At 34.9% G+C, this 15,289-nt stretch overlaps 2 protein-coding genes across 6 annotated transcripts; both read right to left on the bottom strand.

Annotated features, from left to right (window-relative positions):
- Nucleotides 1-2,534: 2,534 nt before the first annotated feature.
- Nucleotides 2,535-10,012, bottom strand: LOC18043109. 4 transcript variants are annotated; one of them, XM_024184388.1, is made up of 3 exons: nucleotides 6,262-6,702; nucleotides 5,480-5,555; nucleotides 2,535-3,892 (listed from the first exon to the last, which is right to left on the bottom strand). In XM_024184388.1, the coding sequence occupies exon 3, from the start codon at nucleotides 3,876-3,878 to the stop codon at nucleotides 2,898-2,900; it is 981 nt and encodes a 326-aa protein (XP_024040156.1). In that variant the 5' UTR covers nucleotides 3,879-3,892; nucleotides 5,480-5,555; nucleotides 6,262-6,702; the 3' UTR covers nucleotides 2,535-2,897. The 4 variants fall into 4 exon arrangements, with proteins under 4 accessions (XP_024040156.1, XP_024040157.1, XP_006434109.1 ...); XM_024184389.1 differs by lacking the exons at nucleotides 5,480-5,555; nucleotides 6,262-6,702 and adding an exon at nucleotides 9,989-10,012; XM_006434046.2 differs by lacking the exon at nucleotides 5,480-5,555.
- LOC112098325 (mitogen-activated protein kinase kinase kinase 1) lies at nucleotides 9,251-14,746 on the bottom strand. 2 transcript variants are annotated; one of them, XM_024184386.1, is made up of 9 exons: nucleotides 13,462-14,746; nucleotides 13,157-13,241; nucleotides 12,952-13,014; nucleotides 12,078-12,235; nucleotides 11,106-11,178; nucleotides 10,945-11,004; nucleotides 10,459-10,569; nucleotides 9,989-10,196; nucleotides 9,251-9,675 (listed from the first exon to the last, which is right to left on the bottom strand). In XM_024184386.1, exons 1-8 carry the CDS (start codon nucleotides 14,511-14,513, stop codon nucleotides 9,990-9,992), a joined length of 1,809 nt encoding a protein of 602 aa, XP_024040154.1. In that variant the 5' UTR covers nucleotides 14,514-14,746; the 3' UTR covers nucleotides 9,251-9,675; nucleotide 9,989. The 2 variants fall into 2 exon arrangements, with proteins under 2 accessions (XP_024040154.1, XP_024040153.1); XM_024184385.1 differs by lacking the exon at nucleotides 9,251-9,675 and having other exon boundaries at nucleotides 9,837-10,196.
- Nucleotides 14,747-15,289: the final 543 nt, after the last annotated feature.

Genomic DNA, 15,289 nt, shown 5'->3' with positions numbered 1-15,289 from the left:
CAATTATATCCAAATTAAGATAATATTTTGGCAATTTCTGTGCTTACATATAATGGTGTCCAAATATATTTGGGTTCTTAATTAAGAAAGAAGATTTGCCGTTTCAAATGTCCATCCTTTCGCCTTTCACATCAAGAGGAATTACCAGTTCAGCACCGCGATTATGAGAGCAACTTGAAAGATCAGTTTGTTATTCTTCCCAAATTTCAGAAATTATATGCATAGGTGAACTTATAATTATCCAAATTAAGATGGCGCGTTGATCATTTTCTGTGTTTATTGCAGTGCATTACTTCATTCTGGCGTGCATTTTCAAATAATTAAAAACATTAGATTGTTACTTTTATTCCACGAGTACTCCTGGGTTCATTTCAGATAACTTCCACTTCTAATGCTAGCTCTACCAAATGATATATAGCAACTTGTATGTAATTTTTCAGTTCTGGAACTTAAAAGCTTCAGATTTAGAAGAAAAAAATTTGTTCTTTTCCTTTTTTAAAAGAAGGGGCCACAACGTCCGCATTTCTAAATCTATAGAGATATTTTCCTTTTAATTGAAAAAAAAAAAAGATATCGAAGAGTGAATTTGATTTCTAATTGTTTTTTTGTTGCTTATAAGAGTTATTATAAATATAAGAGTAATCAATAATATTAGGCACAGGCATAATTATTTATACAAACTTGATCCTACTGAGTGATATGATTGTATGAATTTATTTAGATAATTTAGCACCAACTTGGTAATATAGTAACTTTAAAATAATTGTTGCCATCTGTATTGTAAAGAAAATCACTTAAATATTTACTAAAATTTGTTTTAAGAAGAGTTAAGAGTTTTAGAATTAAGCAATTGTACGTAAATAACTTGTGTATTATTAATAGAGTAATATCCCAAAAAGTTATCCCAAATAATATGTCATTAATTGAGTAGTTGGTGAGATAATACAACTAATTCACTTGGATCTTTTAAAGAATTATCAATAACTAAAATAGACATAATATTAAATAAAATTTATTTACACAATTATATACATAGGTATAAAATATTTTTTTATTATGTATATATAATAATTGATAACTATAATAAATACTTTTATTTGATTAATTTTATTCTTTTTAATTCATTATCTCACTACTATTGGTAATACTATTAATTTGAATCTATAAATACCTATTACAACCTATTACTCGCAATGTGAGCATATGATGAATAACGATCATTCAGAGAGGGTCTTGTGAATTAACTGAAGAAGCAACATAAAATCTTAATAGTGATTTGATATTTCCCTTTCTTGTCCGAATATAGGAGGAAACAAGATTAAGGAGGCAAAACAGGAAAGCTAAAAGCCAAGCCCTCTGTTTCACACTAGTTAACAAAGTCGATCTTGATTGAGTGCATCCTTAATCCATGAGTAAGCATCAAGATCAGAAGATAAAAATGGCAAGAAGGAGGCACAGCCATAATGCAGTGAGAATCACATACTATGTCGAATCGCCTGACGTCCGATCACATCACAAAATCAAGCCTCATCCATTTTCCAGAAAACCTCAAACAACGAGGACATGTGGTTATGATCGCAGGGCAGAGCTCTTAGCCTATGCAAATCATCTCAGAGAAGCAGATCCTGAAACGGTTCATTGGTCGAGAAAGTTTCAAAGCTCCAAGCCAAAGGTAAGTTTCTACCCTTTTTGCAAGTACATGAGAAATGCACATAAATGCATGCATGCGTACGTTATGAAACTGAAAAAAGAAAATGCCATGAACAGAAATGGAAATGGTCTGCTACGCCAGCTAGAGTCCGCGCTATATTTCATCAGATTTTCCAGGGAACGAGAGGACGGTGGAAGTATCAGCGGATGGTACCGGAAGAGAAAATCAGTAGCAGGAAGAAGAATTCTTCAAGGAGAAGCATTTCTCTATTTTGCGTAGATTGCATTAGCTCTTGACCTTCGTTTTGCAGTTTTTCGAATCTTGAATTCTTGATCATTGTTTCTGTATTACTCAAGTTGCATAATAGTGTTCTTTTGCATTGTATGTTTGCAGAAGAAATTGAAGTGCGCGCTGAAAGAATTGCCGTTTGGTGGAAATTGCAGCAAGATGTAACAGAGATAATGATCGAGTTGATTCATAGGAGATGTGAATTGTGGCAGACAAAGTCCCGCCATTTGAATTTGCTCTCTCTCTCTCCCCGGCTCTGTGTTCAGATGGCAATGCAGATTTTCATGGATACTGTCTCAATTCTTCTCTTGATCCACCTATTGTGGTCTGTTATAACAGTAAAATATCCGTTTCTCACTCCCATGTTTAACTTTCCAAGGGTAGAGATCCTCTATTGTTTTAACAAATTACAAACAAATCAACAAGATCAGTGAAAGCATAGTTTGCCTCTAGAGAACGAAACTGACTATTTATGGACAAACGATTTGATTATTTTGAATCTTTCTTTATCGAGTCTCACACAATTTTTCATAAAGCTGTACACACAATATAAGGATATGAGATTATCATATCGTATAAAGCGAAAAAGGAAATTCATCATATTTTTCAAACTGAATAACAAAAGAATGTTATATATCATTTTACCCTTCCATTCCTTCCATTCAAATTGACTATTATGCATGAACAAATGATAGTCAATGACTCAATCCATACATCAATGACTATGAGGAAACTGACTACTGCAATGCCTTAGTTTCTAAAAACTAAATGCCTAATATATCTAAGGACGAGGTGCCCATTACCTTGCTATTCTACAATCAGTTGAGATCACACAGCCATGGACATTCTGATTATATACCAGATTGTGTTATGGCAGTCAGAAAGAAATTTAATGTATGCAACAGTGAAAGAGCTTTGGCCGGGCCTATCCTCACCCTTCTACAATTTGACAAGCAAATTATCGATTTCTATTACCTCCTCTATGCCTCCACCGCCTCCTCGATGCACCAACCAGTATCCTGGGAAGAACACGTCCTGATGCAGCAGCAGCTGAACCAGCAAGAATAGCTCGGCGCATCCCAAAATCTTCCTCATCCAATGAGTCATAATCCATGTGATATCTACCTCGCCAATGAAACCCTCTGCTCTGTCCCTGGTCTAACGACTCACCAGGAAAGTAACCATCATCCAAAGAGTCATCCGAATCATAATCACTATAAATGTCATGAAACCCTGGCTCAATCACATAATCTCCCAAAAGCATAGCCCCTGGTGTAGAGGACATTATTGTGCTGATAACATCATTTCTCTCCCTCTCCCGTTCAAGCTTCTTCCATTTTTCTTCAAGTACAGGGTCTACTGCTCGAGGCCTTGCCAATGGATGCTTTGCCTTAACATGCTTCCTCAGCTCTTTATAAGTTCCCACAAATGAGCACTTATCTTGCATGCATGATCTTTTCTTGGAGTTGAGATATTTACGGGCTGGTTCCACTACAGTCCAACCCTTCACTTGTCCGCGACAAAGAGGACATAGAAGCTCTGGAACTTCAGACTTTTCACGAGCATGCATGGGATCTAAAGTGACACTGGAGTTATCCAACGACTCATTTGATTGTTGGCCACTCTCAATAGAAGAAACTTTTGTGTAGGCTTTCTTGTATTGCTCAAGACAATTCGAAAAACGACGGCTCGTAGCACACATGTAAGGTCTGCATCCTTTGTGATAAGAGGAACAAAGAAGAAGCACAGCATTGTGAGGAAACTCCAGGCATACTGGGCAGGTCACGCCTTCCCAATCTTTCTTCTCCAAACCTCTAGGATGTTTTTTCTTTGACAGGCCTTCTTTACCAGCCTTTTTAGGCCCAGACGGCAATGGGTATGGTGCCACTCTGTGACGTCGTGAATCAGACTTGCATCGCACTTTGTTAACTTTCGCCATTGACAATAGTTAACCTTGAAACAAGCAGAGTGAGAAGGAACGAATCATTCTCCTGGAAAAGGTTTAAATAATATAACCTGCTAAATCATAAATATGACTCTGCAAGACACAGGCAAGTCCAATTTCATATCCACCAAGTACAATGCATTTTAACCAGCATTCTGATTAAGTTGATTGTATTTTAATACCATCCAAGCAATTCATATTATTGTTCTTAACTACTATTCTTATATGAGGCCATTTCAGAACTGCTGAAATTATTAAAAAAAAAAAGAAAAAAGAAAAAGCAAAGCTTAATTTATAAAACAAATTTGTCATCTATCCATGTATGACATATACAGAAAAATATAACACCAAGGCAAAAAGAATCAATTGCATGCCAGTATCAGTCGAGTACCAGAACCCACCAGGTTTCTCAATATACCAATCATATCAAACACATCACAAACTTCTTAATATGCACTGGTCAAATATCATATTGTTGTTTGCCAAACCTGAATGCAACATACCCACATCATATGCAGACTTCAAAAAGTGTACTGACCATTTACCACCATTGAAAAGGCTCAACTGAGTACATCTATGGCATAAACTAACTTTAAAGTCCAAAACATACACAAAATCATGGGGACAATCATAGAAAAGGGTCATAAATTAATTATTCACTAGATATCACATCAATATCTGTACATTGATGTCAAATAAGTTTCAAACTACCCTTGCTTTGCTAGAATTTGCAAACAGAACTAAAAACCGTGCACAATGGCAGTAAAATGTCCATCCAACTCATTTACTATAGCCAATAGAACCTTTCCCAAAGGATAAGAACTCAGACGAAAGAATCTTCATCAAAAAGGGAAGTCTTATTACTGCTGGTACTGCCAACCCTTCCAATCATAAGAGACAGACGCATTCAATCAGTCTCAGTCACAGACTATGCATGGTAAAGAATCCACACTAGGTCATTACACAAAATACCACCAATTGAAACAAGCAGTGTATACTTCATCCACCAAGTGTCTAAAAGCAATGACATATTTTTCCCAGAGAAATTTGGAGCTTATCAATAACGAGGTTTTAGAATTCAATGATAAAGATGTTACTAAGTGCATTTTCTTCTTCTCTTTTTTCTGTGTTCACCAATCATATAGTTAGTATCCTTACCTTACCCTCTACCCAATCTACCCTAAACCTCCCCATTGAGTGTGTTGGCTGGCATCCAGCTGTCCATGCCATCGCCCACACCTTTTGAGGCCCTGACCAACGAAAAAGGGGATGTTGGTTTCAAATGCACAATTGACCTGCATAGCAACTTATTCGAAATACACTGGGAAAACAAAATGAAGATACAATGTAAAATTCATCAAAAACTACAAACAACAGATCTGCTGCAAAATTATTATTTGGAGTGTCCATTTAAACCCCAAAAAATAGAGATTGAGAAGCAGCAAAGTTTTTTCATAAAACAAGCATCCTTTCAAATGTCGAAGCTTTTTAAAAACAAAAAAAAATCCAAATGAATGAATTGGAGATGAGCATCGATTTGGGCTTAGTTAAAAGTAACTTATCGCTATCAGCAATATAACTGAACTCCTAATCACCTCACTCGGCCGAAATATCCTTTCCACCAATCAGTCATCTGTTGCTACAAAGAACCTCTCATTTCTTCTTCTAACTCTGCAATTTTTTCAACAAGTTTGATACTCGAAATGAAAATGGTTAAAATTATAAATACCCATTAGTGACACTCCAACCTTCACCAATCATTCTATCTAACAATTCAAGAACACAATCCTCATTACTCTAAACAACTGTGGCTAATTTTTACACATCTCTGAGCAATTATAATGATTTGATGGAACTTAGAACCAAGCTGAAAATGATGGGCATTGGTCAAACAGTGTGTGATTTTTAACCAAAAAATAATAAGAAGAAGAAAAGGAAACAAATTAAAATGCCTTCAGCTACACACTGCATAGTACAATTGTCTAAAATTCTGTTGCAAGCCAAATTATGCAACTAAGGCCGAAATGCTAAAATATAGTCCAGTGCAGTGCAATGTACGCACGAACGTTTCAATTTTCAAAACACAGATAATCCAAAAATGCCAAAATCGTAAATAAGTACAGTCACAAGCACAATTCTGATATACGAACATAACATATTACAAAAAAACATGAAAGTAAAAACAATTCAGCCATAAAAGAGAAAACCCTAGAACTAAAAACTGGCAAACACACGCACTATCCAAAATGTCAAACTCCAGTTAAATAAAGATACGTTTGCCGCCGAAGAGCTCGCAATGAGAGGGGAAAATGAAATCCAAAACCAGAAAATGGAATCGAGGGCTGAGATCAGAGCCTCGATAAAGAGCGCAGCGTACCTGGAAAACAAAAAAGATACAAGGGGAATACGACACGTCGTTTGGGAGGGGGCCAAGAGAGAGGGATTTTGAAAGTGGTGTGTTTAGATGATTTATGGAGGGAAAGGCGGAGAGGATCGGGCGGTGAGTGAACCCGATCTTCACGGCCACGTTGGGCGATGGTTGCGTCTTGCGTGTGCTGCTGCAAGCTAACGGAGAGAACCAGGCTCTTGCTTCTCTCTCTGTTTATTTGTACTTTTATTTTAATTCCTTATTTATTCAATTTATATCATAGGGTTGAAAACTTTTGAATATGCTTCAGCTGTCCGCTGATGCCTGTCATTTTTACGCCACCATCTTGGGTTTTTTTGTTTTTTTATTCTATTAGTCCGCCCACCATGCAACAGTTGCACGGTTCCCCAAACTTTTTTCTTTTCTGTTTCATCCAATAGATCTAATGGTTAAAATATTCAACGGCTGAGATGTGTTCAATTGGTTATTAACACTTAACCCCCTATTGTTTATTATAAAATTATAAAAGCTAAATGTTTTTAAATATTTACTTAAGGCAAAATAATAATAATTACAACAGTATTACTAAAAAAAAATCTATAAAATTTAATAATGATGATGTTGATGACATTAATAATAATATAATAATTAAATAATAAAATTAATTAATAATATTAATAAAATAATAATAACAATAAATAATAAAAATTAAATTAATATATTAATAATAGTAATAAAAATAATGACATTAATGACAGTAATAAAAATAATAAATAATAATAACGACTTAATTAAAGTAATCACAAGAATTAAAATAGCAAAATTAATAAATTTTCATAATAATAATAATTAATGACAGCAATAATAATCAATAATACTTCAAATAATAAATTAACAAATTTTAATGATAATAATAATATAATAATCATGACATTTATGGTAGTAATAATAACACATAAAAATAATGAAAATAATAAATTTTAATAATAATAACAATAATATTGATATAATAATAATAACATTAATAAATAATAATAACAGTTATATTTTTTTTTCAAAAGTCATTTTATCTTAAAAAATACTTATATATAAAAATTTATAACTTCTAAGATATATTTAATTTTTCATAAAATATAAGGTAGTACAGTGTAATTAACTAAAAATGACAAAACTCATGTTGCAACCGTTGCAACATTGTTTCATCATTATGGTCATTTGTACACTTTCTACTATATTAGAGTCGGCTAGAAACGTGTTGGGCAGGCTAAGCTTCTGGACCTTAACAATCCCCGGCCCATTTATGCGCGATGGCATTTGAAATTTCCTTTTTAACCTTGTATCGTTCACTGTCCATTAATTAAATATATAGAAAAATCAAACACTACTCGTGATGAAACAGAAAAAAACTTTTCCAAATCCGTTCTATTTGTGTACTGATGAACTAAAATTACAAACTCTCAAATAATAATAATGGTCTAATTATATTAGAATCGCTCTAAAATAAAATACACTTTTATAATTACATGATTAAAATTATAACATATTTATTATTATTTATTACTTTATGGGTGTGCTTATGATTTATGTTTTACTTTAAAGTAGCTCCAAATTTAAAATTACTTAATAATAATTTCTTTGTTTTCTTGTATTTTCTCGACCAACAAATTCAAGGTCGATGTAAATCCTCTTACCAAAAATTGAAAATAGAGCAACTTTTTGGTGGGCTCCCGCTATGGTATCCCTCTGACACTACACCCTTGGCTTTTCCTAGCTTTTGTCTTTTTTTTGGCAAATTACAGTTAGCTCCTTATTCTTTCTTTCATTTACATTTTCACTCCAATGTAATGAAAAATTACAGTTATCTTATTTCTCTAACCCCTAAAATTACTTTTCAAAGATCAAATATATTTTCATCCAATTTTTTTTTTATTTCTAAACTATCCTCATATAATGAATACATTTATGGGTTCAAATAGTCTTATCCTTTAATTTTTAGTTTTCACTAATTAAGTTATTTCATCATGTACAAAATATAATTCTCTAAGATAATAAAATTTTAAAAAAATCTATTTTGTAATGGGTGTTCGGGAAGTGAGAAAATGAAGGAAGTGGGCGGAAATGAGAGAGAGAGAGGAGGAGAGAGAAAAGAAAAGAGCAACGGTAAAAAATTAAAATAATGTATGTGACTATTGTCTCTGACATATGCAAATGCAATTGCACCCATAAATTATAACTTTAAATAGAAAATTTGAGCAATTTATTTGCAATCATAACAATAAAATTAGCGGTGATTTTTTTAAAAACTTATAATGATTAGAACTAAATTTAGAAATATATTTTTAGAACCAACCATGATGGTAATTAATCTCTTTCTACCTTAATTTTAACAAGGGTATAATTAAATTATATATGATCAAAGTGGTTAATGGTTAAATAAATAAAAAATCTAATGAATGAGAATAGACTAATCACATTTTAAAAAATTGAGAGCAGAGTAACACATTAATTTATTAAATGTACAGTTAAATTTATCTTATGTTAATAGTGATTATTAAATAATACATAGATCTATTATATATTAAATAATTAATATATATTAATGCAAACTTTAAAATATATTATTAAAAAGTCAAACTAGATATTGAATTTAAGTGTAAAAATTTTAAATGATTTGAGATTATGTGTTAAAATATTGAAACTTCATCATTTTTTAACGCCCATGCAAACAATAGAGATTGTGAAGTTAATAACCTATTAAATCCACCTAAACCACTAAACTACTTAATCTGATGGTTCATAATAACTGATAAGGTCATAGGCGCACCATAGACAGCCCCCTTTTGGTTTCCTTGATCACCCACTACTACTCGTCTTGCATAATTTAGAAACGTTTTGGCCCGTCCACGAGATTTACTGCGCTAAAATGTCTTGTATTAAGAAGATTTTCCTTGGACCCATAGCACAAAGTAATCAATCAAATATTATATGCAGCAGAAAATCACAAGGCAAAATTACCAAGTAATAGGAGCTTTACTTTATCTGCATCCTGCATATACACTTGCTTCTGTAGCATTGTTTCAAATGCTAGATATATACAAAATAGTGACCGTCCCTGTCTCTAACACCGTATCACACCTCCCCCCAACAATCGTTCTCCCATTAGAAGAAATAATAATAATAATAATGAGGAAACCATACCAAACTACTGTCCTACAATTGCATATCAAGTACAACATAACAAACAGAGTGGATACTCTTGATTGAGTTAATAAAAAGCATGCAGCTTTTGCATCTGGACAAGCAAAATTACTCTAGGATGCAAGGCTGTGCTTGCTTCATAATGGAAGAAGCTGTGTCTTCAAGAGTGATGCTATCATCCTTTCCGAGAGTGAATATATGAACAATCTGAGAAGCTGGTAAAAGCTACAACCCAATGAAAAATTGTGAATGTTACTTTTGGGACTCCTGCCTCACAGATGGCATAACCAATTGCCAAATGCCTCTTAGACTCTCAGGTGTTAGACATGTTTCAGTATGGCCACAGGTGCATTGAACATAAAATTAAAGCATGGTAGAAGAATTCGTGTGACTCACTGTGGAGACTGATGGAGCACAGAGAGGCTAATTGTATTAAATAGAAGCATTCACGCCCACAGTTTTAGCTCTTCTTTCCAGTGTTAAGGAGAGCACAGCAACAGGAAAAGTACTGAAATGTAATTTAACAATTGATATGTACCTCACCGTCTACCTAGATAAGGAGATGCTGAGCCTGAGTTTGTGGCAAGTAGTCTCTTAACAAATGGGTGGTCTAAGAGCTGAGCTGCAGTGGGACGATCATTTGGATTAACTTGTACACATTGCTTGATAAAATCCTGAGCATCTTTTGAGAGACTATCAGGAATAGGTGGTGGCGAACCCCTTCCAATCTTGAACAATGCCGCCATCTGTTGAGTTACAATAAAGAAGATGCAGTTAAAGTCCCAAAAACAAATTTTACACTCGAGCATATTTTAGAAGTAAAGTCCTTACTCTACAATTGTACCGATCAAATGGATTTTGTTCAAACTGATATAATAGAAAATAGATATAAAAGACCAACCAACAGAAACCAACAAGGAAAATAGGTTTTGCAAATCTGTAATATCACTTCTTAATCAAAATGATGATGACTGTGACAGCAACAGTTTTAATAAAAATTGCACTTACACATTCCATAGGAGCATACGGAATTTGACTGGTTAACATCTCCAACACAGTGCAGCCAAGGCTCCATATATCAGCTGGAAGCCCATAACCTTTGTTCTTATTATTAATAACCTGCAATCGTAAGGCTTGGTAATCAGAAACACCTGAAGGAAATTATTAAACACACTCTTTATTATATAGGCATTGTGTTTAATAGAAAAAAAAAAATCTTGCAAAGTCTAACATGTTTAAGGTTGAGCAATACCCGCCAAATTATCAGGTACAAAACAATATCACACATTGTTGTCCAGAATGCAGATGAACATCAACATAGTGTTTCATAACTGAATTGGTTTTACTAATAACAAATGCATAAAATAAAACACCATTTGACATATTATAACTTTGAGCCATAAGTTCTTCAATGCTTCATAATGTCATTAACTTATTCAACCTACAAATTCATGTAAAGTTATTCAACTCTCAAACAAAAGGATTACTGCAAACCTCTGGGGCCATCCAGAATGCAGTCCCTCTGCAAGATTTTACATCATTCAATTTGGTGGCCTGAAAATCAACACATGAAGAAATATTAAGAAGAATTTACAACCATTTAAGAAGATACTGAAAATGAGAAGAAGATCAAAGTCCAGGGATGACAAAAAAACCTTTGCCAATCCGAAATCAGCAAGTTTCACTGATCCATTCGCATCCACCAATATATTTGCACATTTAATATCCCTTTAACACAAAAAAGAAGGAGATGAGCCAAAATGAAATAATCATACACAAAACATATGTTTCTGTATCCATCCATTCTGTGATTGCACTACAAACACTCACTGCCAACCACTTTGACACTCACTAAGAATTAGTTAAGAAAAAATTCCTTCCGGATCATGGACCAAATCTAACAGAAGCCCTGATTAAAAAATCTATTAAAGCAGAACTGAAAATAAAAGGAGATAGAAAATAACTCCAGGAAGACTAGAGTGGATATGAACCTGATGTATGTGGCTCCCAATTTGCTAGCTTAATATTTACAATCAGCTAGCAATTTGAATCCAAATATCGAGGAAGTATAACTTTTGTTGAATAAATTCAATTTTTATCTTCCTTCAAATGGAAAAATATTTTGCTCCATTTTGTTGTTAGGTAAAAGAAAAGCAGGGAAAACGACAATTTAGAGTTATCACCACTAGGAAAAAGGCATGAATGCATGTGAGCCCACCCACCCACCGTCATAGCAAAGACATAAAGTCCTAGGAAGCAGTGAATTCATCTTAAATAAAATACAGTTGGATGATGACACTGTTAATAAGTAACAAAATTACACTAGAGCTTACAAGCAGTGTTCACTTAAAAAATCAACCAGTAAACACTTTAATAAGTCATCATAAAAAACAACACCAAAGTAGAAAGAACTAAAATTCCAATGAAACAGGGAAAGCATATGATTGCTAAACTTGCACAATAACATAACTTGCTGCATATGCTTTAAAAAAATAAACTTGCTGCATTGATGGCAATGATAAAACACATTGAATTAAAAAAATCATAATCAAAGAAGAAAATTTTGGAATCAGATGAGATGGCTCGTCAATGCATGATTAATGGCATAATGGATCCACATTTATCACCTGTGAACAACATCTTGGTCGTGAAGATACTTCAAACCAAGCAGAATCTGTCTTGTGTAGGCAGAGACCTGGGAATCTCGTAGATGATACCGCTGATAGAGATTTAAAAGGGAGCCTTTAGTTACAAGCTCAAGAAAGATATATAGCTTTGATTCATCCTGCAAAACCATTAAATACAGAAAAGAAATTAATCGAGAAAATTATGCAACATGAACACCTAAACAACACATGTTTATCCTACAAAATCCAAATACTTCTAAAGATGGAAATAAATGTCAATATGTGAAAGAAGCACACAGTAGAGACTGGCACTAGATGATGCAGGCATGAGATTAAAGTTCCGCATGCATGTGAATTCAACTTTCTTTCTTTAAGCCTTTTTTCAAAAATTCAATGTTCCAGACAAATCATTAGGATGCAAGCTTGAGTAAATTTTCTGAAGTCACAGTGCCTATAATTCTGATAAGCATTTAGATTTTCACAGATTTGGTAATGGAAAAGCATAATTTGCACAAATTGCTTACGCTATTTTTGGGTTCAATAAAAGCAATAGGAAAAACATAAATAGAAGAACTTTCATTAAAACACATTTTACTGCTTAGAAGAATTTGTAAAGGACAACTATGCAATATTCTTTTTGATATTAATTAAGCAACCTCAACCTTCCTCTATGGGATCACCTTAATTATTATTTCCCTCTCAAATCATACATATAAATGTTCCACCAAGATGAAGCAAAGAATGGAAGAGGTTAAGGAAAAGAACTTCAGAAATGTATATGTATCTTAAATGTAAGAAAAGAACAGGCTACTTATTCACTTTTGAAGGATTTTCAGTCATGTCGAAAGTCGAAGAAAATGAAAAGCAATAATACCTTATCCGTGCCATAATACTGAACTATGTTTTCGTGTTCGAACCGACTTAAAAGAGCTATCTCCTGCAAACAATGGCAGCACATGATAATTAAAATTAAATTATATCCAACCCCAGACAGTTAACTAAAGTACTTGTAAGATAGAAAAATAGTATATATGTGGAGAATCAAACTTATACCATGACAAAAGAATATCCTGTCTCACCTGCTCAAGTTGGGAAATACTCTGCTTTGCCTGGCTCCCCTGATCAAGCAACGAAACTTCCTTAACAGCAAAAAAGAATCCATCGCTGCACAAGAAACACATACATATTCATTAATCAAAAAGCATATTCTACACACAGGCCTCTGTTCCATTTCAAATCAACAAATAATAATCCAACTGGGCAACATCTCGAATCTAGATTTATTATATTTCATGAATTCCCCAATAGCATCCCATTCATTTTGAAACATGGTAGTTGTTTATAGAAATTTGAGCAACATCACAAACAACATTTAAGCACTTACTCAGAAATCCCTTCATATACTGATCCAAACGATCCGCGTCCCAGAAGGTCACCCTTCTGCCAATATGTGATAATCCTCTTAAACCTCCCATTGGGCGAAATATTCGACATAGGTTCAGTTGTGGTACTTGAAGAGTCATCTTCGTGTTCTGTCGTAAATGAACATGACTCTGATAACACCATATCATCTTCTTCTTCCTTAACAATCGCCCTGTCAGCTTCTTCTCCTTCTTTTTCATTATCTTCGTCATCAGATGAACTACTTAGAGCTCTATCATTCATTACTGAAGACGGCGTTATACCATCTTTAGGTGCAAAATCTCTCAAGATATCCCACGTAGAACACGCGTTATCAATAACCGGTTGCCTCATACCTGGCGGCGGTTTTAACAGAGGTGGCCGAACTCCTTTAATTCCTTTCACATAATTACTACTAACACAGCACGCACTTGACTCGGCCAACCCGCTCGGTGGCAACTCAGTAGTCTCCATAACTGCAAGAGCATCATTGTTACCGGCACCAGAAGCCCTACAAGACAATTCCGCTACCTGAGTCAACTTGGTCCGAGTCAGCTCAGTTTCGTTCCTAATTCTGACAATATCCGAAACCCTATCGCACAACTCACCGACCACCGCACCCGCTGCGTCACTCTGTCTCTCCACCGTTTCTTTCAGAGTATCCAGCTGTTTCAACCTCGACCTCGGTAGGAGATCAGAAGCCGAACGATTTTTTCGAGCCTCCCACGCCGCCGCCGGGATCGCGAAATCCTCGGGACCAGACAAGCCTAAGCTCCGACAAATCCGCTCGAACTCTCCCTCCACGCCTTCGATGCGGAAGCTCGTTCTGTCGGACAAGTCAAGCGATCGAGTAATTAGCGAAGATGAAGACGATGAATCATCAAGTGACGATGATGTTGAGGCCACATCATACTCAATGTGCTTCGCCGCATTCCGCCGCTCGAGCCGAGGTTTTTGCCTCATTTTCCTCGGGTCCATGGCCGCTTTGCCGGCGGATTTCTCCCTAGGACTTAAAAATCGAGGTAAGTGATGCATTTGAGAGCTGAATCCATCCAAATTTTACAACATACTGTGGTGAAACTTAAAAACCTTCCTTCACAGGTGTCCAAAACGACTCGTATAATCTTTCTTGATAACTTTCTCGAGAAAACTGAATGAGAAGAAGAAATACGACAGCGGCTGCGAAAACGTAAACATATAGTCCCAAACTCGTGATGGTTGAAATGATGAGGATGAGTAGACTGGAGAGACTGGTAAACGCCGACGAGCGTAAGAAAGTAAAGAAAGACAAATGGAAACGCGGTGCCACGTGGAGCGTAAAAATTGGGTGAATGAATTGCTGAGTTGGATCGTATGAGGTTTTTGTTTGCGTGCAGGTGAGAACATGTCCTCTTAGTGTATACCCCCATGTTAACGCTGCACCTGAATTCTGACTTATGTCAATCTATTGTCACGGCTTTCACCACATTGCGTTGGACGATGGATCTCACTCAGTTCCTGTCGTACGACGGACGCCTTATCCCGATTCCGTAAGTAGACTTTTTTAAATGTCATGTATGATTATGAAAGCGGATATTAATTGATGAGTGGCCCAAATCTCCGTTCGATGAATTGCTCAAATCGCTTGAGGCGTGACATCAGTGTTAAAAGCAATTTGTAGAGAAGATTTTGAAGAAACTTGACTCTATTACCTCCCCGTAACAGAGGAAGAGCTTTTAGTTTTTACCACTTGTCAGCTTAAATTACAGGCCTAATTTTCTTATAAACAGATAATTATAAAATATGGGTTGTGGAATTAAATACTTACAAAT

This window comes from Citrus clementina, unplaced genomic scaffold, assembly GCF_000493195.1.
Source record: "Citrus clementina cultivar Clemenules unplaced genomic scaffold, Citrus_clementina_v1.0 scaffold_5, whole genome shotgun sequence".
Classification (NCBI taxonomy): Eukaryota; Viridiplantae; Streptophyta; class Magnoliopsida; order Sapindales; family Rutaceae; genus Citrus; species Citrus x clementina.
This window is presented reverse-complemented; position numbering and strand designations above follow the sequence as displayed.